The sequence below is a fragment of the Lynx rufus genome, unplaced genomic scaffold (assembly GCF_022079265.1).
Source record: "Lynx rufus isolate CCGP_SWC_20201006 ecotype Redwood Valley unplaced genomic scaffold, mLynRuf1.p SCAF_13, whole genome shotgun sequence".
NCBI classification, from domain to species: Eukaryota; Metazoa; Chordata; class Mammalia; order Carnivora; family Felidae; genus Lynx; species Lynx rufus.
In genome coordinates, this window is record NW_025814827.1 from 45,257,576 (window position 1) to 45,280,949 (window position 23,374).

The 23,374-nt window shown below is 48.1% G+C and overlaps 3 protein-coding genes across 6 annotated transcripts in view; 1 reads left to right on the forward strand and 2 right to left on the reverse strand.

The window, feature by feature from the left end:
• ACIN1 (apoptotic chromatin condensation inducer 1) overlaps positions 1-6,934 on the reverse strand; it is a 34,481-nt gene extending 27,547 nt beyond the window's left edge. For 2 of the 4 annotated variants that reach the window (XM_047075459.1, XM_047075458.1), the window contains exons 1-4: positions 6,608-6,934; positions 5,132-5,197; positions 2,815-2,926; positions 2,282-2,401 (exon numbers count right to left, since the gene is read on the reverse strand). In XM_047075459.1, coding sequence (XP_046931415.1) covers positions 2,282-2,401; positions 2,815-2,926; positions 5,132-5,197; positions 6,608-6,919 — 610 coding nt within the window. In that variant the 5' untranslated portion in view covers positions 6,920-6,934. The remainder of the gene's footprint in view (positions 1-2,281; positions 2,402-2,814; positions 2,927-5,131; positions 5,198-6,607) is intronic. The other 2 variants (XM_047075461.1, XM_047075460.1) reach the window with 2 other exon arrangements.
• A 97-nt stretch (positions 6,935-7,031) lies between these two features.
• On the forward strand, positions 7,032-9,784 carry CUNH14orf119 (chromosome unknown C14orf119 homolog). Its single transcript, XM_047075463.1, has 2 exons — positions 7,032-7,254; positions 8,634-9,784. Exon 2 carries the CDS (start codon positions 8,635-8,637, stop codon positions 9,061-9,063), a length of 429 nt encoding a protein of 142 aa, XP_046931419.1. The 5' UTR covers positions 7,032-7,254; position 8,634; the 3' UTR covers positions 9,064-9,784.
• Positions 9,785-9,914: 130 nt separating this feature from the next.
• Positions 9,915-14,520, reverse strand: CIROP (ciliated left-right organizer metallopeptidase). The gene is given in 15 exon segments (XM_047074685.1): positions 9,915-10,122; positions 10,593-10,772; positions 10,946-11,175; positions 11,385-11,657; positions 11,763-11,859; positions 11,935-12,004; positions 12,188-12,359; positions 12,435-12,580; positions 12,727-12,811; positions 13,022-13,147; positions 13,202-13,210; positions 13,265-13,570; positions 13,868-13,919; positions 14,011-14,095; positions 14,226-14,520. Coding segments are annotated over 15 exon segments (2,334 nt in total).
• Between the last annotated feature and the right edge of the window lie 8,854 nt (positions 14,521-23,374).

Genomic DNA, 23,374 nt, shown 5'->3' on the forward strand with positions numbered 1-23,374 from the left:
TAGACAGTACAATGAAGAGCACAAATGGCAATTGTTAGCTGTGCTCTACAATTTACTTCAGTTATCTCTTCTAATTTATTTGCTTTTGAAACCTTATTTGTTTCAGGATCCATTTCTTATTTTCATTTCAAATTACATTCAGAACTGAGACTCTTTTATTTAAAGAGAGTTCTTCATCAAATCATGCTCCTATTAAGAATTTTCAGTGGTTTCTCCTTACTTTAGAATAAAAAACCTCATATTCATTGAATTAACATTCAAAGACCTTTGCACTATTATCCCCATCTACCTTACAAGTTGTTTCTCTATTCTTTTTTTAATGTTTATTTCTGAGAGAGAGAAAGACAGAGCACAAACAGGGGAGGGACAGAGACAGAGAGGGAGACACAGAATCCAAAACAGGCTCCAGGCTCTGAGCTGTCAGCACAGAGCCTGACGCGGGGCTCGAACTCAGGACAGTGAGATCATGACCTGAGCCGAAGTTGGATGCTTAACCGACTGAGCCACCCAGCCCTTCTGACCATTTTTGAATACGTAAGACCACTTCACTCTGGCTGCACTAATTCATTACTTCTCCTTTAAAAATATCATATCCAGGGGCACCTGGTGGCTGTTGGTTGAGCATCCGACTTTGGCTCAGATCATGATCTCCTGGATCTCATGAGTCTGAGCCTCATATAGGTAAAAACAAACAAACAAACAAACAAACAAACAACAGCAACAAAAAAAAACCCAGAAAAACAATCCACAAGCCCTGCACCAGCCTTGCTACCATCAACCCAGAACCTGCTTTGGATCCTCTGTCCCTCTCTCTGCCCCTCCACCTCGACCCCCTCAAAGATAAATAAACATACAAAAATAAAAATACCACATTCATTATTTCTATGCATTTGTTCCTTCCTAAAAATATTCTCTTGTTTCCTCTGAGCCAATTCAAATCCTACTTATTTCTAGGGCTCAGTTCAAATCCTACACCTTTTTCATGAAGCTCTCTCTCATCACTGTAGTCCTCAGGGAACTTTTATTCTGTATTCTTATGGTCCATGTGTTTGTACTATTTATATATCACTTTGAAGCACACCATCTTCTCTTGATGGCTGTATGTGCAATTTTCCTCTCCCAAAAAGACTTTATAATGTGTTAACGCCCCCTATACTCACAGCAGAAACTTAATACTTTCTTGACTGACTTCTGAAAACACTGACAACTAATCTAGAAGAGTTTTCCCCCTCCTTCTGGCTTTACAATCATGGGGAAAAGAGTGTTAGGAGCAAAATGGATCAACTGAGACTCTGCTACTTTTGTACTTGAGAAGAAAAGAGATCTCTAAAATAACTTATTTTTCTCTTACCGTTAAATATCTGCTAAAAAAAAAAAACCTATGTTCAGAAAGGAATTCTATATTCATCAGAAGAGGTAGTAACTTCTACATGTCCTAAAGATATTAAATATGGAGTGATCACCTTCCCCATGACCACTAACATTAAAAATGATTCACAATCCTTTTAATTACAAATTGTTTTAATATATTTATTGTCCACGTCCTATATACATGTTCCCCTAAAAGTATACCGTCTTAGGTAGTTTAGAAAACAAAGGCTGTGTTTACAGGCATTTGCTTGAGATACTACGCGAAACTGGGTGCTTAATTTTTATGTGAAAAACTAATCTTGCCTGAACCCACTCTACACAGTGAGTTAGAGCTCCCTGTAATATGCTCACATGATATTCTGCACTGCCTCTGAGAGCACAGAGCACAACAGTAATAATTATGCAATAACCTGACTAATGTCTATCTCTTCACTAAACTATACATTTCATTAGGGCAGATACTTGTCCTTGCTCTCCTATATTCCTGGTGCCCAGCATGTGCCTAGCATACAAAAGGCACTTAATGAAAATTTGTTGAATGAATTAATAAACTACAGCAGATGTCCATGGGGGGGGGTGACTGGATGGGCAACATGTAACCCATACAACTGGTGAAAAGATGACAGAGTTGTGACTCCTGTAAATTCAGAAGTAGAGGAGGTTAAAGAGGTACAGATGCGAAGAAAAAATCATACTGCCTTTAAAACACTCTGAGAGGTTGTCACAACACAGAGGTGAAAGCAGACTTCAAAAAGGACATAATTCCCATGACAAACAGATGTGAAGTATCAATGTCACAGAACTGCCCTGGGACTTTAACGGAGGCTTAGCATGAAAGGAGGCGTAACTACCTCCCCCCACCAACTACGCAGGATTGACAAAACAGCGCAGTGGGGAGGGAGATACGTACTGGGTGAATGTCTGCTGAGCTCCAGCTCTGGTCTCTCCAGGCTGCTCTGAAAGTCAGGAGGCAGCAGGGAAGCCACTCCCTCAGGATGGATCATCTCGTCCTCCGACTCAGCTGAAGCTTCTGCAAAGCACAGATTGGGTCGGGGCAGGGAGGGAGTGAAGGGCTCAGCATGTGGGAATATGTAGAGGAGCGAAGGAGATCAGGCAAAGTCACGGGACACAAGAGTACATACTAAAGAGAGCACTGTACATAGAGAAAAAACTCCCTGGGATTAAGATCTACCTCATTTAAAGGGCAGCTTAATTTACTTATAATTCTTCCTGTTGGCAGGAATCCTTTTCTAACAGTCAAATTAAGTGTCTTCTTCCCTGACAAAAAGTAAATAACAACTCACTTGGCTTAACTACCAAAGCAAGTAAGTAGCAGTTTCAGCCTGACTTACTCCTGAAATTGCCTACTTAAACAGGCCTATCTATTCAGTGACAGGAATAAGAATGAAGAACTCCTTGAAAGAAGTGACAGTCTGGGCTTACCTTCAAGTTCTGCAGCTTCTCGGGCTTCACGTTCCAGACGCTGCCTAAGTAGCTCCTGCTGCTTTTCCAGATACTGCTTTATGAAACTGTTCTGGCTCATTTCCTCGCCAATCTGTGTAGAAGACATGGAAAAAGAAAGTCGAGGAAAGCAAACCAGGAAAACACAAGGAAGAAAATTCCATGGAGCAAAAGTCTACTCCTTATATTTGAACCCAAGAAAGATAATCAAAATGTTGGAAGGCCCTTTTCTAATTATGGTGAGGACCAAAATAAATAACCCTATGATTCAGAAAAGATGGCAAAAAGAGGAACTGCACATAATTTCTTATCTTGAATATTTAGTTCCCAACCAAAGAATGATGCCCAAATTAAAATAAAAATTCCTGCAAAATTATGTTTTAATCCAAATTTTAATCTAAAATGTTATTTAAAGATAATCTAAATTTTCTTTTTAGTAATATCAAGAACTGAAAGGAAAAAATACAAGTTCCTACTAGGTCATTTTTTTGTTGATAAAAAAAGGTAAATCTCCACCTATCCAGGGATCATCTTGTTAAACAAATCCAAAATTTACATACGGCACTTAAACTATGTAAGAGATTAAGAAAAGGGATGTCTATTCATCATTTAAACAGAGTTTTAACTCCCTTTTTCTTTGGGTGGGAATAAATCCTTGGTAACAACATTAAAATCCAGGAGCTTAATCCCTTTTCCCATTTTTTCCTGTAACACAGAGTCCCACATCACTCTTCTGTCACAAGTCCTTCCCAGAACCTTCTTGCTTAGCAAGTCCTACTAGAATGCCAAAAAAGGGAAAAAATCTGAATATTGTTTGTTTTTTTTTTTTTTTTTTTTTTTTTTTTTTTTCAACGTTTATTTATTTTTTGGGACAGAGAGAGACAGAGCATGAATGGGGGAGGGGCAGAGAGAGAGAGAGACACAGAATCGGAAACAGGCTCCAGGCTCTGAGCCATCAGCCCAGAGCCTGACGCGGGGCTCGAACTCACGGACGCAAGATCGTGACCTGGCTGAAGTCGGACGCTTAACCGACTGCGCCACCCAGGCGCCCCTGAATATTGTTTGTTTTTAGTCATCTTTCCTAAGCATGGTAAATGTTTATTTTCACTTAAAGTAGAGATGCATCTCTTGGTACTCAATGGACACTGATAAAGTGTGGGTTGCATTTATTAGAGAACGTACACATTTACTGCAAAAATCCTATGTTAATAAAGCAAAGCTTCAAAGACTAAAATGCAATGAATAAATGGAATGTAATCATAAACTGATTAACTCATGTAATTTCTTACACTTATACTTAACTAAACTTCCATAAACAGACTAGATTATGACATAGCTTAATGAAGTGGTAACAAGGGACTAGGAAGGCTCTCTTGTTTTTCCATAGTATCTTGGGACTTCACCTAGTACTGGAGCTGCACAACACTGCACTAACAAAGACCTAGATTTTTCCTTTAAGTACATAACATACTATAATGAGGGGATTTTAAAAGCTGAAAAGAATCTTATGAAATTGCAGTCTAAGAATTTTATTTTTTTAAACTGTGGGATTGTTTCTTCTAAAAAAATCTTACACTGAAACTCAATATATAAGACAGATAAAAGAAGATCGAATTTAGTTAGGTGGGGAATATGAGCACCTGCCCACTTGGGAAGAAGGTTATCTTCCCCAGAAATCCCCCAAAAGCAGGTCTATAAAACTAAAGTAGAGCAGTTATAAAACTATGGATATAGTCCAACCTTTTCTAATATTATACATAGAAATTGTGGAATCCAAGGCATCCAAAGGTTTAAGTTTCTTGCCCTAAGTAAAAGAGTAATTAATGATACTTACAAGTAAGTGCACAGTTAGCATTAACACTAGTAATGGTGGATGATTTCCAAAGGATTGAATTCTTGGAAAATCTATGTCAACACAAGAATTCTTCTTGATCAGCAAGTATCATCCTACACTGCCCTATTGATTGTCTACTTCATGTCTTCATTCAAAGACATCAACTACTTTTTCCAAATCAATGGCAAATGAATGGCTCCAGATTCTTGTACTACACTTAATCAATTGGAACCACATCTTTTTGCACACATCATTGCAAGTATCAGAAATTAACTAATAGCTCTTCTAATTCTGTTTCTGAATTTTTTCATTAGAATTCAACTGATCTGGTATGAGGACTTTTCCAACTCAGGGAATTCAGAAAAATACTGGTGAGTAATTAACCATCAAATATACATCATTATGTCCTTCCATATGTCTGTGCATCCAAAGAGCCCACCCTATCTAATAAATCTTTTTTCTTACCTGGGAATTTGGCTGGAATGCAGCATGGGGTGTTGAGTGTTTCTGCAAATTTTCTAGCATTAGAGCCTGGTATAGAGAATGGCAAAAGTCAGAAACTTGGGGGAAAAAACCCACCACTCCCCAATCTCTTCATTGAATGCAATGACTAACCATACACACTTAAACTGTACTCCTTTTCCAGGAACCTAAAAGCCCTTTACTAATACTGTTCTTACTCATCTTCAGAAGACCCTTGAAAGTAGCCATGGTTACTGCTCCCAAATGTACAAATGTAAAATGCAGGCACATGAAGAAAATGAGCGACCTGGCTATGTAATAAAATCAGTGACAGTGACAGAACCAGTACTACAATCTCTATTATCTTCTGCACTTCTGACTAATGTCCCTTCTAAATCTGGCCATGCAGGTAAAATGACTTCAAATACTCCAGTCAGCTTCAAATACAGGAAACCAACATGGGGCTGCTGGTTTTGGCTTGACTGAATTACTTGGTCAGTTACCCAGGGCTAGATCTACTTGAGTGAATTTGTATTGTTTCCAACAGAGTGGCACCTAGATTTATCAAGTCTATAAAAATTTCAAAAAGGAGGCTATAGAACAAAATGACCACAGACTCTAAACTGTGGCTGACCCAATCCACACACACGAAACCGTCAGCTCTGTACAGGCGGGCAACGGTCTGTCAATTTAACCCTTGAGCCAACTCAGCCCTAATGGGTACTACACACCATGTATCCTAACTAGCCCCAATTAAAACCATGACATCCTCACATTGCCTCCGTTTACACCAAATCCATACACACAAATCCATCCACCTCATGACGATCCCACCCTAAACTACTCAAATCGATTCAAAACCCCCAACATATAACAACCTGCCCCACCTCTCTCACCAATATTCACCAAACTCTTATCCACCCAAATTGCTTCTGGATAAATCATACACCCCTCTACAACCGAGTCCCTTCAAGTCAAGGTCTCTCTTCATCTCACCTCCTAATCTAATCAGGTAGGCATTTTACCCTATCCCAAACCTATTCCTCCGGATACCGACACCAGCCCCATTAACCCCTCCGCCCAACTATACCCCTAACTCTGACCCAGCCCAATTCGCCCCCCTCAGGCCAGCAACGCCGGTGGTAGTGGTGGGATTTAACTCCTTCTGCAGCGCATGCGCCGAAACCACAGACACAAACAAGGAGGGGGTGGGGGAAGGAGGAAGGAGCTTAAGACACTCCGGGAGAGTAGCGCGCACCCTCCCATTTTGGGCTCGCGCCGCTGCCGTTAAGGCGGGAACCGGCGCTGTCTCTATTCCAGCGCGAGCCTCACCAACCACCGTGCGCGCGGTTCCGGAGGCTCGCGCTGGCGGCCTGAGCGAGCTCGCGCGGAGCCCGGACACTGCGCCTGCGCCGCGGCAGAGACTCGTCTCTACCGGGTCCGCTCCCCTCCGACACCCCGGCAACGCCGTCTTCTCACCCCTTTGAGCCGCTTGACCAGGGCACTCTTCTGCCCGCTCTTGGCTAGGCCTCGCTGCTCCAGTGCGGCCTTCAGGTCGGTCACCCGCAGCGCCTGAAGAGGCTTCCCGTCCAGAGTCACCTCCTCCAGCTCCGCCATCTTGCGTGAGGTACTCGGGTCCGTCCCGACGGCTTCGGGCATCTTCGGTAATTTCCGCCAACGCCCTTCGAACGTACCGAGCTGACCCCGCCCACTGCCATAGTCAACCCCTCGATTACCACTCAGAACTCCTCGGGTTCCTCCGGAATTGCTCGGGTATTTCCGTCTCAACATCGGCACCAATCAGTTCTTCCCATCCTCCCAGCCTCTCCGCCTTCCTCACGCTGCCGTCAGAACTCGGTTATCTTCGTCTTACCGAGGCTTTGAATCGAATGTACTCGGAAGCCCTCGACTCTGGCCTAACCAAAATCGGAGTTAGTCGGCTATCTCCGAACCTAAGACTGAGGCGCTGAGGCGCTTGGGTTTTTGGGGCTGCTCCGGGACCGGAAGTGCGTGGGCTGCCGGGCTGGCCCTGCTTACGGTTTTCAGGAAACATGGAAGCGGCGGCGACAGTTGGGGTTTAAGCACTTTGTGACGGTCTCCAGGTGCCCTGTGAGAGGAAAGGGGAGGTAAGCGGGGTAGAAGTCCCTCCCTGGGCCGGGTCAGACTCGGTGTTTGCGGGCTACCCTAGTAGGGCACACTTCCCGCTCTCCTACCGGTACAACTGCCGCCTCCCGATATCTGAATCCCCGCCACTCCCATCTAAGGCTACGTTGCTCTTTGGGATCTTAGAATGCCAGGCTCCGTGGCCTCCAAAGTGGGCAAGTGGCGGCACCGTGTTTTTGGGCCCAGACTGTGAACTAATTCAAAATTATTGAACTTGAGTTTGCTGTGGAGGCCATGTCGCAAGACTAGGCAAAAGTTTCTCCTTTCCCCGAGTAAGAATAAAGTTCCTTTAGGAGGGATTGCTTCTTGGAGGAGCTCTGTGAAAAAGGCAACCTCCCTGTACTGTTTGGGTACTGAACTGATGTTAATTGCTTACGGATTCTTCTCTTTGTCACTACAAATACTCCAACCTGCAGCAGAAGAAACACAAACAGTAAAATGGGTCATAGACAAGTAGTTTAAAGTTTTCATTGTTAGACATTCAAACTGTGGAACTCAAACTATTCAAGTCGACTGACCTTCCATTTGCATTACTGATGCAAATCAATGACAGGGCATCGATAGGTGTTATATATTAAACCTTAAGGAAAATGTTCAAAGACATAAATTGTCATATATCTCCAGCAGTATAATACTTGTTACACTCCTAAGTCGTCAAACCAACTAGACTTTTTTCAGTCTTGAATAAACACGTGGCTTCTTCTATTTTTTCCTTTCTGTGTTATCTTATTTTGGGTGAGGCACGCTCACTTACTTTGCTCTTTAATTTTTCCTGGTGCTTTAACAGGAAATATAAGGAAGTAATGGATGTTATGAAGCTCTTGGCATATCTCAGAGGCTATGTACACATTACAAAGAAGACTTATCATATATGATTTTCACCATTGATAGCTCTGGAATTATTAGCAGCTAGGCCCTCACCAGCTGCATGTACTAGATTAAAAAAATATGTACCTTTTTTCATTTTAAGGAAGATGAGGTGGACCAACATTATCACTTTTCTTTACTCAACCTGGAACATAGAAGTAGGCCAGAGAGAGTGAACAAGAAATGTGTTGGTTATTTTTAGATTCTTTATAAGAATAATGGAGAGAAGCAGTGGTTGGGGAGGCTAATGGGTTTGAAAGGGAGGGAGGTTGGCAAATATGAAGTTATTTTGGGGTGGCTTCTCTAAGGTAGTTGGAGAATAACCTATGTGAAGTACCCTGTTGTTTTCTTGTAAATTGAATTGGTGAAAAATAACTTTATCCGTAGATGGTGATTTTTGGTAAGATTCTTTGTTGGGAAGTTGTATTTTGGTTGCCCTATCTAGAGAGTATATAACAGTGCTTTTATGTTTCAGGATGCCACTGGAATCATCTTCCTCTTCGATGCCACTATCCTTCCCTACTCCCTTACCCTCAGTACCAGACAGTATTACTAACTCTTCCCCACCCCCAATGTCTTACATCACTTCCCAGGAGATGAAGTGTATTCTTCACTGGTTTGCCAGTTGGTCAGGTCCCCAGCGTGAACGTTTCCTACAGGACCTGGTAGCTAAGGCAGTGCCGGGAAAATTACAGCCACTGCTGGAAGGTCTGGAGCAGCTTAGTGTGTCTGGAGCAAACCGACCGCCTTGTATCTTTGAGTGTCAGCTACGTCTTTGGGATCAGTGGTTTCGAGGTTGGGCTGAGCAGGAGCGCAACGAATTTGTCAGGCAGCTGGAGGTCAGTGAGCCAGACTTCGTGGCAAAGTTTTACCAAGCAGTGGCTGCTACAGCTGGTAAAGATTGATGGGCTTTAAAATCAAAGAAGATAATCATATCTGATGGAGCTGCAACTTTACAGTGAGAACTTCAAATATGTCACTTAACAGTCTAGGGATGGTATCCTGATCAACTGACTGACCTTGTTGACCAGGACAGGCTTGGTTATTTCAACTTTAATAGCCTATCAACTGGACTCCCAGCAGAAATGTTTTCCATCTAAGTAAATTTAGATCAGTCAGCCTCCTAGCTTGCTCCTTTCTACATGTCAAACCCTCAAGAACTCAATGGCTTCTTTTGTGAGTATAACCAAAAGGAACCTACATATTATAACTCAAGCCTATTGCTGGCCCATGAGGCTATAAAGTAGAGCCTTCCTGCTCCAGAAACAGGAGAGAAGGACGATAAAAGGTCACGTTTTTATAGTTTAACTGGATTCAGATGGCTGATTTCACCACTCTTACCAGATTCTGGCATAATTGTGTGACATCCCAACTAAGCTTCCCTAGTGATGATTTTGTAAAAGTATGTAAAAATCAGGAGAGGGAGATAATTGTTACTCCTTCCATGCTGATGTTTGTTTGAATCCAAATAGCAATGGCTTTTTCTAAAGCATATTGTGATATCCTTGGAGCTGGTAACAAATACCTGTTCTGTAAGTTTGCTCTCCAATATGAAAACAAGTGACACTCTTTATAGGTTGAAGTGTTTATTTTTTGTATCAAAATAAAGAATCTTCAGAACCATAAGTCTCTGGAATTTTTTCATTACAAGGCTAGAATAGAGTTGATACCTAGAGAAAGAGGCATTCTGAGAAAAGTATAGACTTTCCATCCAGTTGTCTTCCAAGAAATAATCTGCCCTATCTATCCTGTCATGTCACACCTCTCTTATTCCTTCAACTGGGCCCCTTGTTTCTTGGAGCTCTGGTGAATGGTGAGGGGCAGCTGGTGCCACCTGGAGAATAGCTCTTCTCTGACAGGCCATGGTTCCCAGTGCACCCACCAGGATAAGCAGTGTTAGGCAGAGTCCCATGGACAGCCCTAGATGAGTCATGGAGGAATTATGGTCCAAGGTAACCAGTGACCTAGGAACATAGAGGTAATATTTGGCTTGAAATAATGCTTAGGCTTAGGAGGTGAAGGGCTTCACTTTTATCATAATATACAGAGCTCATGAAACTCTGCTTCATCCAATCAAGCTACACAGGAAATCAGGAATATAGATCCTGAAAGTAGGAAAAAGACCAAGATCCAAGTCTCCTAGCAACTTAAATTGTTGGAAGGAGACCTAACCTGGCAGTGAGGTGTTGGCAGTTAGACTATGGTGTTTAGGTAACTAGACATAGTAGCCTGTTAGTACTTTAGGGAGGAAGAGGACTAGGATCCCTATGTCCTACGGATGGGGAACTCCATCATTGTGGAGGGAAAGTTGTCCCATAGTGCTAGGTCTGAGGTGATCACACTCGTTTTCCAAAATAAGCCTAAGTGCTTCCTGCAATTTCAAACATCTGGACTCCAGGACTTTGAAAGAAAGCTACTTGGAATATTGTCTTACTTGATGTGTTCTGTGGTAAAGCTGGCTCCTCCATAATATACTTCCAGGGGCTTCTTCTGGAGACTCAGGGTCAGGGCCCTGTGCAGCATACCAACCGAAGGCCCGTGGCAGCCAGAGGACTTCCACATGTACACAGTGAACACCAGTCCAGTGGTAGTGGAGGGGCTGTGGAAATAGCACCTACAGGGACATTTGGATCTCTTAAGGGAGATAGAGTCCTTGGAAGAGTTTATCTCCTGAAACAGGTGCAGGCTTCGGAATGGCACAGTTTTCAGAGGAGAGTGGTGAAGTAACCAACTTAGGCAGTCTCCCTGGCCCACTGTGTACATCCTCAGTCTGAACTGTCCCTTTACCTGCCAGTGTGGTCTCTGCTCACCAGAGCCTGTAGTACTGCTTCAGTCAGCTCTTCTAGCGTTTCTTTCCCCACAGAGTGGCCTGGGGGCCCAGCTAATTGTAAAGACAGATGGAATAACGGGTCTTGGGTGGCAAGACTCACAGGTGGGGAAGTAACAGCATTGGTACCTTCATTTGTTTGACACAGCCGACCCCGGGGACAGAAGAGAAGACCATGGTACCCAGGTATCTGCAAGGAAATACATAGCAGGGTATAGTTATGACCTCAATTGTTTGCTCAAGCCTTTCTAAGGAAATTGTACAATCTAGATCAGAGTCACAGACTCGGTGGGTACTTAGAGAAAAATGAATGAACATCTAAATGTACTAACTACCATACAAGCATTGTCAAACTTCCTTTTGCCAAGGGCTCTGTAGCTTTTCACTTATGATACCCACCTGAATAGCCTTTCCAGGAAGGCATGAGGCCCAGGGTGACCCCTCTACCTGCACATTGTATGCTCCCCTTTCTGTGCATTGATGTAAGTAGCAGCGGCCAGTGAGCTCTGCTTCCTTCAGGTGTGGGATCTGAGAGGGACGCCTGGTCTCGTCCCCACGGAGCAGTTGTGAAGTGAGGTTGGCAAGGAAGCAACGACTCTGGGAATGGTAAATTTCCCCGTGGGGGTTGTCTGCCCCAGGTGGGAATCCATTTTCCTTCTTCCAGCATTCACTCTGAAAGGCGGGACAGGAGGCAGAATAGTGTTTGCCTAGATGCCTTAGATGTTGACTCCTCTCCGGGCCCACTCACTTCCATTCTGTCTTCTCCAGTTGTCTCACCCCATTGGCCAGGGGCTTGTACATGCGGCAGCCTTCCAGCGTGGGGTCTGAGGAACAGCTCCCCTTGTCCAGGTGCAGGTAGTGGCAGCCCAGTCCGCTGTGTGGAAGGGATGGCAGCTGACACCAGGGTCCCCGACAGCTGTACAGCCCCTCAACCACTCAGCACACACACCTGCCAGTACAGAAGAATTCTGAGGAGCCAGCCCCACATGTGGTCACCAGGCCAAATTCCAGGCCAGATCCTGCTTGAGAGGTGGGAAGAGAAAGAGCCCTCAGAACAAGTGAAGCCCCCAACACCCCTCAGCGCTGGCTGTGCTTATGCTTCAGCTACACGTCTGCAGCAGATAACCCCTTCCAACCTCTCTCGCTGCCCCCAAGCTGACTCAGGTGGTGAGGGCCCCTATGCGATTTTCCTTTGTTCTCACCCCGGCCCCACAACAGCTCCTCTGCAGCACTGTGGTTGACTTGGTACCAGCCTGAGTCTTTGAAGGCAGCAAGAGTGACGGGATCAAGTCGAGTGCGCCGGGCACCATTGAAGGTAGCGGTCATTACAGAACCCTGGAGCAGTCGGGCCTCCCAGTGTGAAGACAAAGCACCCTAGGGAGGAGGTAGCCCGTTGCCACCTGATGACCCCCTCTTCCTTCCAGCACCCCGAGGTGTTCTCAGTCTCACCTCTTCTTCCAAGGGAACACCCAGTGAAGCCCCCAGCACTCCCAAGTGTTTGGCCAGGCTGTGGCTAACAGCTGGGGTAGTGAGAAGCAGCTGTCCCCACTCATCACGCCTTGTGACTTGTGGCCTTGTAGAACAGTTCTCTGGAACTGAGCACAGAAAGTGAAGGAGGCAATATGAGGAGAGGAAAACTCAGAAAGGGTGGAGCAGAAATGGAGGGAAGGAGTTGGTGGGATGGTAGTGATCCCCTCTCTTTGACATTGTGGGAAGGCTGGCTCTCACTCCTCTCATTTACCACCGGGTCCTGAGGGGCAATCCCGCCACTTCTTGAAGAGCTGTCCAGAGAAACCCAGAGCATGGAGCAATTCATGTAGTGTGGCCTAAGGACAAATGACCGCACGGTGAGGGGGACTGGGTGTGGAGCAGATTGACCGGCCATTCCATAGCCCCTCTGCCCAATCAGCTCTTCTTAGAGTCTGAGGCACCTTCTCCTCCAACCTTAATAGATTCTTCCACTTCATGGGAAGCTGAGTGACCTGTCCCCTATCCCCAACCTGTTTGCATCTTCCTATTCGTCATGCAGCAGTTACCGTGATGATGTCACTATGGCTGAGGCTGGGGCTGGCAAGATGTTGGGCACAGTAGACAATGGTACCAGCAAGGGGCCTGTCTTCTGAGTCCAGCTGGCAGCAGGCAGCATAGGCTATGATAGAAGGCTGTGGATGGGCCAGGACAAGGTAGCGGTGGAAAGCAGGGATGTGGGGGAACACAGAAGAAATCTTTCTGAAAATAGACACCCACGGAACTCAGCAGGGATGGTCCCAAGGGATTACTTGAAGGGGTTTAGCTCCCAACCAAACTTCATCAACATGACCCAAGTTACCTCAAATGAGCACAACTTTTAATAAAAATTGCTTTTATGCTCCCTCCCCCTCCCCAGGATATTTAAGACTAGGAGAGACAGAACACGGAAAAGGACTTGATTTGGGCCTCACCTCTCCATGGCACTTGGAAGTGTGGGCAATCCGCACATACAGGAGAAAATCAGTGTTTTGGACCCCAGGCCCATCTGGCTGGACCAGTTGTGGGGGACCCTGCTCTGGCCACAGTGCATAACCACGGAGATGGGCATCAGGGATCTGGCAGGGAGTGGAATGTAGCATCTAGTTTAGCAGATGGGGACAATAGGAAACTGGGTACTAGGAGTGAGGAGTGGACAGTCTCTGTCTTTAGTCTGCCTTAGTGTCGTGTAGGCAGCTGGTCAGAATAGGGACTCCTGCCACCTTCCCTCCCCATCTCTGATTTTGTAAATTGCCAGGGTGAGAAGGGGCTCAGGAATCTGCATTTATTAGGAAGGACATTAAACAATTTTGGTGCTAATAATGGTCTTGGAGAAGTCTAGGCAGGCTAGAGATCTTCAGATCCCCAAATCTCACCTTTACTCCCAGGCAACTCTCTCCTTTGTACCCTGGGTTCAAGAGGCTGCACCTGCCAAGAATGAATACCTATAGGTGAGCTGGAGACATTTCTGGGTACCGCCGAAGAGGCACCATGTACATTCTCAATGACATGAACTCACCTGTGGTAATTTGGGGTGTCTGGGTCTCCCCAGACAGCATGGCAGTACTGTGCAGGGTCTCGACTCAGAAGCAGGGGTCCTTGCACTGGAGGGACTTAAAAAGACAAGAAGTCGATTTCACCTCAACATCTTTAGAGTTCCTTTTCGCTGGTTGTCTTCCTCCATAGCCCTCTGACCCTCAGCCCTCCCTGACTCCCTTTGGTTTCCCTACTTACCTGCGAGGACACCCTGGAGTCGCCTAGCGGCCTGTCTGGCAGCCACCAGGGCATGAGGTACTCCTCTCCTTCTGGCTCCCTCAGTATCCCAAGCTCCATCTGATACAGGATCTCTGATATAGCAGGTTCGGATTCTCAGGGGCTGAGGATCACGAGAGCCAGGGTGGGTGAAGGAAGCAGAACGGAAGTCTGGGGCAAGTTGGGAGAGAGGGGGCCTGAGCAGGCTCACAGACTTCTGTGTCTCATCGTGTAGGCATCTGCTTGCAGCAATCCCCAGGAACAGCAGCAGCAACATCTCACAAGGGGTCCTCCCTAATGTGCTCTGGATCCTGTCTTCTGCTCCTCTCTTCCTTGCCTCACTTACTTCTGGCTGCCCTCTCTTTACTATCTCTCTCCATACCCTCTCCACCACTCTTGCTTATTTTTTTTTAAGATTGGAGTCTTGTTGACTAAATCTATAGTTACCCCCAGGAGGTCGGATGTGAAACACAAGGATCAAAGCTGAGCCCCCCCCCCACCATGCCAGAGTGGAGAGCTGGGGGGCGGGGCAGTGTTATTCCTAAAGCCTCAACTGATCTTTCCAAACAGGAGCCTGTGCCATCTGGGAACCCCTCCTAACCCTCTTTCATCTCTCATCCTAATTCCCCTGCCTTTCTGAGTGGACAACCTTGGAATCTTCCTAGAACTAAAAAGTTGGTGTTAATATAAGGGTGTGTGTGTGTGGGGGGGGGGCACTCTGTGCTTCACAGATGCCTACTTACTTCATTGGAGATGGGCAAACAAGGCTTCTGCATGGCACTACCCCCGGTATCAGAACTGGGTGGACTCTAACCAGACTGCAAGACTTTTAGAGGCATCACCCCCATCTGTATAGGGCACTTAGTAGGTGCTCAACAAACACATGTTGGTTGACTGACACCTCCTAGGAGAGGCTGTTGTGTTAGCTCTGTGAGGCTTCACAGATAGGCATGCTGCGGGGGAAAGTCAACTCTTACAGTGGACATTAAGAGAAGATGTTCAAAGATGTTCTCACCCAGCTCTTGGAAGTCCCTCTGTTTTCTTTGCTCACACTGTGTTTTCATATCCTTCCCCCCCCCCCCCCCCCCCCCGCCTTTCCTGCCTGCCTGGCTAATTCCTACCTCCCCTATAATTACTTCGGGAAGCTTTTCTTACTTAACACCTCCTGCCCAAATTCCACTCTCGCTCTGGGGAGGGGAGGAGGCCCACTTCACAGAAGGCCTCCCCTTCCCTCTCCTTCTATAATTGTTGGCTTAGAGGCACTCCCTCCACATCCTGCACTCCTTCAAGGTAAGCCTGCTTCCTGGCTGGCTTTGTAGTCACAGCACTCGGCACAGTCCCGAGGGCCTAGACATCCGTCTGTGTTGTGGATGAAGGAACAGAACCTAACCCCATTGTTTAACTTTTGAAGAAACAGGTCAGGGGTGAAATGACATAAAGCAACACTGCTAATTCCTGACAGGATGAGAGTTTCCAGAAGGGCTGCTGACTTCCTAGGGAGGCTGGATTTGATACTTTGACACGCCACAGCTGTGGCTGGAAAGGTGATTACAAGGGAGGCAGCCAAACGCTGGAGCCAAACCAACTCTGCCACTTTCTGCCTATGCAGCTTTGGCCCAGTGCCTCCGTGTTCCCATCTGCAAAAGGGGGGTGATTATACTTACCTGACAAGGCTACTCTGAGGAGAAAGCAAAGATTTGTAAAGTGCTGAGAACAGTGTCCATGCTCATGGTAAATACCAAGTCACGTCAACAGTACATATTCCACAGACACTTCCAACTGAGTGGAGAGCGGTTCTGTTCTTATCAACATGTGTACAAATCTTTAGGGGACTCTTGTTCTTTTTCTAAGACAAACCCTATTCTGCACGTTATCAGACTCCCTCTTTTTCCTGGCAGGGCAGCCTATTTGGGGAAAACCCTTGTGGTGAGGCTTGGGGCAAGGGAGTCCAGGTCTGTGTGGCTTTCCGTTTTCCGGCCCCTCCGCAGCCGCTCCTGATGCTTTGCTGCCCCCTTATGGCCGCGCAGAGGAGGGGCACCCCCACCAGGGCCGGGGGTCAGGCTAACTTCTTCACACACGCATGCAGAACTTCGTACCTTCCAGCAGAAACAGCACAAGAAACACCTCATGTTTCTTCTGCTGGAATACCTCTGTTCTGCCTTTGCCTGGCAAATTCCTCCCCACCCTCCTAGAGCCAGCTCAGAGGGTATCCGCCTGCTGAGTTTTTTCTTTACTCCCCCAGGCAGAGGTGGTTTGCATAGCCCCTGTTCTCCAATAGCAGCTCTTGCGCATCTAGCACTTATTATATTCTCTTGACATTTCTGTGCTTGTTCCTCTGCTAGACTGTGGGCAGGGGCTGAGTCTGATTTCGCCTGTGCCTCTTTGAAGAGGTGTGAAGTCGGCACAGAGGGATAATGGAGGTGGGAAGGTGGCTGGGAGGAAAGAGAGGAGGAAAGGAGAGAGGGTGAGAATAACAGTCATTGGAGCATTCCCTTTGTGCCCAGACATCTTCCAAGTACTTTAGACTCACATATTCCTTTTGGCAACCTTCCAGGGTACGTATTATTATAAATACCCCAATTTTACAACCGAGGCACGGCAAAATTAGGCAAAGTGAGTAGGTGGTGAGTGTGGGGTTTAACCCAAAATGCAATAGTGTTCTCAAGGGCATAGCATGATCGTGATCGATTGGAGGGGCAGGATGAGAAAGAGGGGGCAAGGAGAATAGGTGGAGATTGGAGGGAAGCAGCATAAGAAGAGGATGAGGCATGGGAGAGGGTGGGGCAGATCCCAGAGGGGAAGAGGTGAGAAGAGGGTGCAGAGGGAGGAAATTAGAGACTGGGAGGGACGTGCTGAGGAGGAAGGGGAGGAAGGGAAAGCCAGCTAGGACGAGGGCGGGGTGTGGGAGAGGATGGGACTGAACAGAGGATGTCTTGGTGGTGGTGGTGCCTGTGTGGATGCTCTGTCCAGCACACTGACCTCTCAGTTCCTTCACTCTCCCATCTCTAACATTCTCCATTCCACCTTCACAAGCCACTCCCGGGAGCCTTATCATCACCAGAAACTGCAGCACCTATGAAATAACTGAATCAAACATCGTGCTGTCTGATATGATCTCCTTTCCTTACGGTTTGTTTGCTCAAGTAGGCTTACTGCAGCTGTTCTAGGGGCTCATGGAAGGACCGCTGGCCCTTCCTGTCTTTTCAACTTCGGCCTTGGGTTCCATGCTCATCACTAAATCCCTCCTTCGAAAGTACCCCCCCCTTCACTGTCTATCCTGTCCATCCTGCCTCCCAACATTTGACTTCTCTACCCTGGCCCCCAGAAGCTAAGGACCACAGAGGGAAATCACCCAGGAGAACAGTCTGTTGTCACTCCATTGTCATCATTGACTTCAGCAGAGGCATGCTCTCCAGTCAGAAATCTCAGTCCTCTTTCCTCTCATCACCTGAGGTCTTACACCTTGAAGCCTGCTTCTCCGAGCCTCCTGCTTCATCGCTGACACTCACCTCTTTTCATGGTGAAAACAGACAGAACTGGCCACAGCCTGCTACATCCCACCTGTGCCTGTATCTGTGTCTGCTGCTGTCTGGCCGTCCCTTCTTTCTCCTTGGAGGAGAGGAAATGTCCACCTCCCTTGGGAGGTGGTTCCTGCCTCTGATGCTCTGGATCCCATCAGAGGGAGATCTGGTCTCAGCCCCTCTCTGACTTGGTCTGTCCCCCAGCCACTGTCAGTGACCAGGAAGGGCCTGCCTGGGGCCTTGGCATACATTTCTCCATCTGCTGGGAACCCCTGCTCTTTGCCAGACCAACTCCTCACCTTTTAGAGATATCTGTATGTTACTTCCTTGAAGAAGCCTTGCCTGACCTTCACCTTTAAGTCAGGTGCCCTTGGTAACATCCATCCCAGTTGCCCCTTTACTTTTGCCACATAGCACTGCCCATTTAGAATTATCAATTTATTTGTGGTGTTATGTCTGGCCCCCTCATGAATCTGTAAGCTCCATGAGGGCAGGGACTATTCTCTTTGTGTATCCTGTAGCTTCTAGAACAAGCAAAGTGCCCAGCCTGGAGTAGGTGTTATAACTATTCTTTGAGCAAATGAATACATGAATGGGTGTGATGAGGAGACAGGAGGGATGTGAGGGGGAAGGAAGGATGGGGATGGGAGGTGAAGAGAGCAGATGGCCAGTGCAGGGAGAGGGTGGTAATGACAACGTGCAGAGGTGAGGCTGGGGATGGAGGGGAAAGGTAGGGAGGGGAGGACCAGGCAGAAGGCATCTCTGTGCTGGTGCTGGGCCTGAGTGAGGCTTCCCAGGAGCTCTGTCTCTTGGCCATGCTGCCTGAGAAGTTTGAAGGCAGAGCCAGTGGGCGGGGCTAGACTTTATCTTAGGGCGCAGTCCTAACCTCAGATGGTGACAGAGCGGGAGCTAGCAGGGGTTTTGCAAACCGTCCCGATTGCAGCAGGCCAGCAGTCTCGCTCTGGAGGGCGGGTGGGGCCTGGGCTTATCTCCCAAGTACAGTCCTAACCTCAGATGGTGACAAAGCGGGAGCTAGCAGGCGTTTTGCAAACCGTCCCGATTGCAGCAGGGCTGGATGGCCTGGCCAGGGGCAACAGTGCTAGGCGTGGGGGGCAACAGAGGGTTGGACAGTTTGGGGCCTTGGGTTGAAGTTTGGCTTTTGGGGTGTGGGGGATCCATTCTACCTATGGCTTGCCTTCACCTACCTTAGATCTCTGTTTCTAAAACCACAGGGGGAGGCTATGGCTCTGTAGGTGGGGTTCTCCCTGTTAGGAAGCCTGGCTTTTCCCAAGTCCTAGGACCCTTCTGCTACTTCCAGAAGTCAGAATTGACGGCCAGTTGCAGCCATTTTCCCACAATGTCCCCAGCAGGGTTGCCTCAGGGAATTTCTCATGAGTCAAGGAAGTTTCTCTGGGGCTGGGCCTGCTTATAGGAGCAGCTGACAAAGTCCAGTCAGGAGTCCTGCCCAAGTCTAACCATTCCCACTTAGGAACAGCGCAGGCTGAGAGGAGAGGTCTGCTTGCCAGGGGCCAGCGAGGGTGACAGGAAGTGACTGGCCTGTCAGAGAGGAGGTGCACAGGCCCTCAGCCAGCCCTGGCTATTGTTGCCTCAGCATCTCCTATACAGCCCCCTGCATCCCAGAGCCCCCTCCCTGGCTGGCACAGGGTAGGGGTGGAGGTGAAGAGGCCCCTTTCCACCCCCACTACCCCAACCGGGATCTTGCAACACTGGGATGGGGGCCCTGGGGGCCCAGGCGTGTGGCAATCCATGGGGGGTGGGGTGGGGAGGTGTGCACTGAGCAGGGGAGCAGCTTTCACAAGCAGCCACTGCAGGACTGACCTTGGCTGCCTCACCTTGGGCAGCTTCCTCTCTCTTCCCAGTATCACCAAGTAGTGTTCCTTCTCCTCAGCCATTTCCCAGGGGCCTGAGGTCCTGTCTCTCGGCTCAGCACTCTCATCCCGGTCCCCAGTTCAGCTCATGAAGGAAAAGCGGGCCTGAGCCCACTGTGGAGGCTAAAGCAATGGGACGCATGTGTGTGCTGTTTGGACCTTGATTTGCTGGTTTCTTAAAGTCACCGCAGCCCAAGGATAAGCCCTTCTTTCTGCCTCTTCTTTTTCTGAGGCAGCTCTGCTTTGGGGGGTGAGGGTGGGTTGGAGAAGGGGTTTGGGTGCTGGATGCTTGCTGTCTGTGACACCTCAGTTTCTTAGGGACTGTCCTGTCCCACAGAGGGAATGGGAAGGGGAGAGAGAGTCCTTTGCAATTCCATTCTAGACAGAGGGAGGTGCTTTCTTGTTTACCCCTTTCCTTCTTCTTTCCATTCAGCCAGCCTCACTTGGCTTGCTTTCTTCTTCTTGATCACCCAGACTTTAGAGCCTTCACCTTTTGCTCTCCCCTCTGCTCACCCTTTCACCCCAATTTGGCACATCTGCCTCCTCCTTGAAATGTTTTAGGTTTCAACTTCAGTGTCACTTTCTCAGAGAAGCCTTCCTTGACCACCCCAGCTAAAATAACCTCCCTCCTAGGGCGCCTGGGTGGCTCAGTCGGTTAAGTGTCTGACTTTGGCTCAGGTCATGATCTCGCGGTCTGTGAGTTCGAGCCCTACATCGGGCTTTGTGCTGACAGCTCGGAGCCTGCTTCAGATTCTGTGTCTCCCTCTCTCTCTGCCCCTCCCCCACTTGTGCTCTGTCTCTCAAAAATGAATACATGCAAACAAAAAGTTTTTTTTTTAAATAAATAAAATAACCTCCCTCCCTGTTTATCCGTTTGGTTTCCCCAAATGGAGGTATTAATGGATTGACTGAAGGAATTCAGGGAAAGTTGCAAGGAGAGATGAAGAAACTGGCTAGCTGCAGCGAGGGTCCATTACAGCCCCCAGGGCCATAAGGGCAGGGAGCCTGTGAAAGAGAGCCTTGGGCAGCACCTGTCCCCTACCGCAGAGAGGGTGCCCTCCTGCTGCTCTCCAACGTCCAGTCATGCCTGGAACACAGCAGGATGACTAAGGGTAGGGGGCACCTAGAAAGGCAAAGGAAGATAGTGCACTCGCTTGTTGTCCTTTTCTTCCTACTCCTTCAGTGAAGAGCTGGGTCTGTCTGGGTCACTACCGTGTTCTCAACACCTTGCAAGAGCCTGGCACAGGGACAGATGCTCAACAAATACTTGTTGAATAAGTTGCTTTGGCCCAAACCAGAGGAGGTCAGGTTAGAAGCCTCATTCAGAAAGTGTGACCCCTGGCTATGTGTCATCCCCCTGGGATGTGATCTGCCAGAGCATTGGGGCATGCTCAACACTCCTTGTCACGCAGGCACCATGTGTGTTCTTTTCTCACAGCAGCGCTGGGACCCTTCTCCAGCCCTGGTGCCAAGCACCTGCCCAGAGGATGGTGGATGGCTGGGCGGAGACCCAATTCAGAGCTGTGGGAAAGAAGCACGGAGTTGGTGCTGAACAACCCAGGTCCCATCACCCAGAACCTTGAAGATAAGTCAAGGGGCAGTGGTCTTGAGCTGAGAGGAGGAAATCCGGAGGTTGAGTCACTTACCATGTTCTGTACAAACCCCCCTTATGCAACCCCATCCCCCTGGGCTAAAAGGAAGGTGCGGGATTCTCCCGGACATCCACAGAGACTGGCGCCTCCCCCTTACAAACTCAGAAGGCCCCACGGCTGAGGAATAAACCAGCTATTGACGTTCAGATCTGTCTGTGCAGACCAGATCTGTGGCAGTGGGATCCAAGGAGAGATGTAGGACAGGATGCCTGAGGGACACAGAGGCAAAGGCAGGAAAAGGGACCGAGTCCTGGGTGAGGCTGGCGTGCTGCCCACGGATGCCCAAGATGTAGGAAGTCTCTGCCCCTGGGGATGTGGAGATGAGGGGAAGGGAGAGAGAGGGAGAGACTGGGAAGATTCAGTCTTTCCACCTGTCAGAAAGTTATTCCTTAGTGTCTAACTTGGGCTTTCTCAGCAGTGGCCTACAAGTCACTGGTGGCCCAGGAGAGACTCTAGCCCCTATTGTGTCTTATGTCTCTCATGTGCCCATAATTCCTGGTTACTTATTGAAGGGACTCTCAGGCCCACCCTGTGTGCCTCTGTGGGGAGGGTGTGAGCAAGAAGTAGAGACAAGTGCCGTGTACTGACACAGCAAAGGGACTGAGAGAGCCTCAGGAGAATGTCTCTTATCCCCTCTGGCTTTATCTGTAAGATGTGGCTCGCACTATCTTGCTTGTCTGAGGCCAAAGCCCACCAGCCGATCTCTTGAGGTCTCTTCCAGCACCTCTTGAGATCTGTGATTTTTGTGGAGCTGTTTTTGATTCTGCCTCTAAGCAATCCTGTAACTCTGGCTAAGTCCCTTTCTCTTCCTGAGGCCTCAGTTTCCTCACCTACAAAATGAGAAGTTTAGATGAGATCCTGAGGTCCTTCCGTTTCTAGTAAAGTGGAATAATAACAACTATTCATCTCACCATGTGCCAGGCCCTGTTTATCTATGAACATAACAACACTGTGAGATGGGTATTAATCCTACTCCCATGGAACAGATGAGGAAATTGAGGCATAGAGGGAAGTCACTGGTTCAGGTCACACAGCTTGGAAGAACCGGAGGGAGATTCAACTGGAGCCTCTTAAGAGGGCTAGAGTTCTAGCAAGAAAGAATACTTTGCACAAAGGATTTCACTGGTAGAGGTGCCTGGGTGGCTCAGTCAGTTGAGTGTCCAACTTCAGCTCAGGTCACTATCTCACGGCTTGCAAGTCTGAGCCTGGCGTCAAGCTCTGTGCTGACAGTTTGGAACCTGGAGCCTGTTTCACATTCTGTGTCTCCGTCTCTCTCTGCCCCTCCCCTGCTCATGCGCATGCTTTGTTTCTCTCTCAAAAATAAATCAACATTAAACAACAACAACAACAACAACAACAACAAAACCAAGGGGTTTACTGACAGAGGTGATCTTGTCATTATCAACTTTCTTTCATACACACAGGTCTCAGGCCTTTCCCAACGGAGTCCTCCCCCAGGCACTCAGATTCTAGTGCTTTGGAAAACTCAAGCCCCAGGGAATGAGGGGCAAAGAGGGAGTGGGTGGATAGGAGCCATGGGGGGGGGGGGTGCTGTCAGCCTGGTGGGCCCAAGCTGTGGAACTGGAGAGAAAAAGTTGAGTCCTGGATTAAGAGCTAGGGGACCATAAATGTGGCAGAGCCATCTGGAAGCTGACAGGAGCTCCCAGACCTATATATCAAGGTGCTGGGGTCAGCAGGCCTAGACACAGGGACTGGGAGGTGCTGGGATCCCCCCACAAGACACAGAACTCTGTTAGGGAAACATCCAGAGGCTGTTCCAGTCCTGTGGGATTGCAGGGGTGGTGTGCCTTCATTATCCAGAAGGATAGAGTGGGTTGGGCTAGGAGAGCGGAGAGTGACAGACACGCAGCTTGGCCGTGTGGCGTGTCAGGGGAGAGCTGTGGGCAGTGTATCTGTATTCTTGGATATTCATTTGTGCATGGAACCGAGAGGTATACAGACCCAGCCATATGCATTCCCTGCCCTTGAGGCCCCCATGCCACACATGCAACCCCCCCCCCCCCCCCCCCCCGCCGCTGGAGAAGGCCAAGGCCCAGTGTACAGGCCCA

Excerpts from the sequence above, each read along its gene's own strand:
- CUNH14orf119 (XM_047075463.1), top strand. The coding sequence starts at position 8,635 with ATGCCACTGGAATCATCTTCCTCTTCGATGCCACTATCCTTCCCTACT.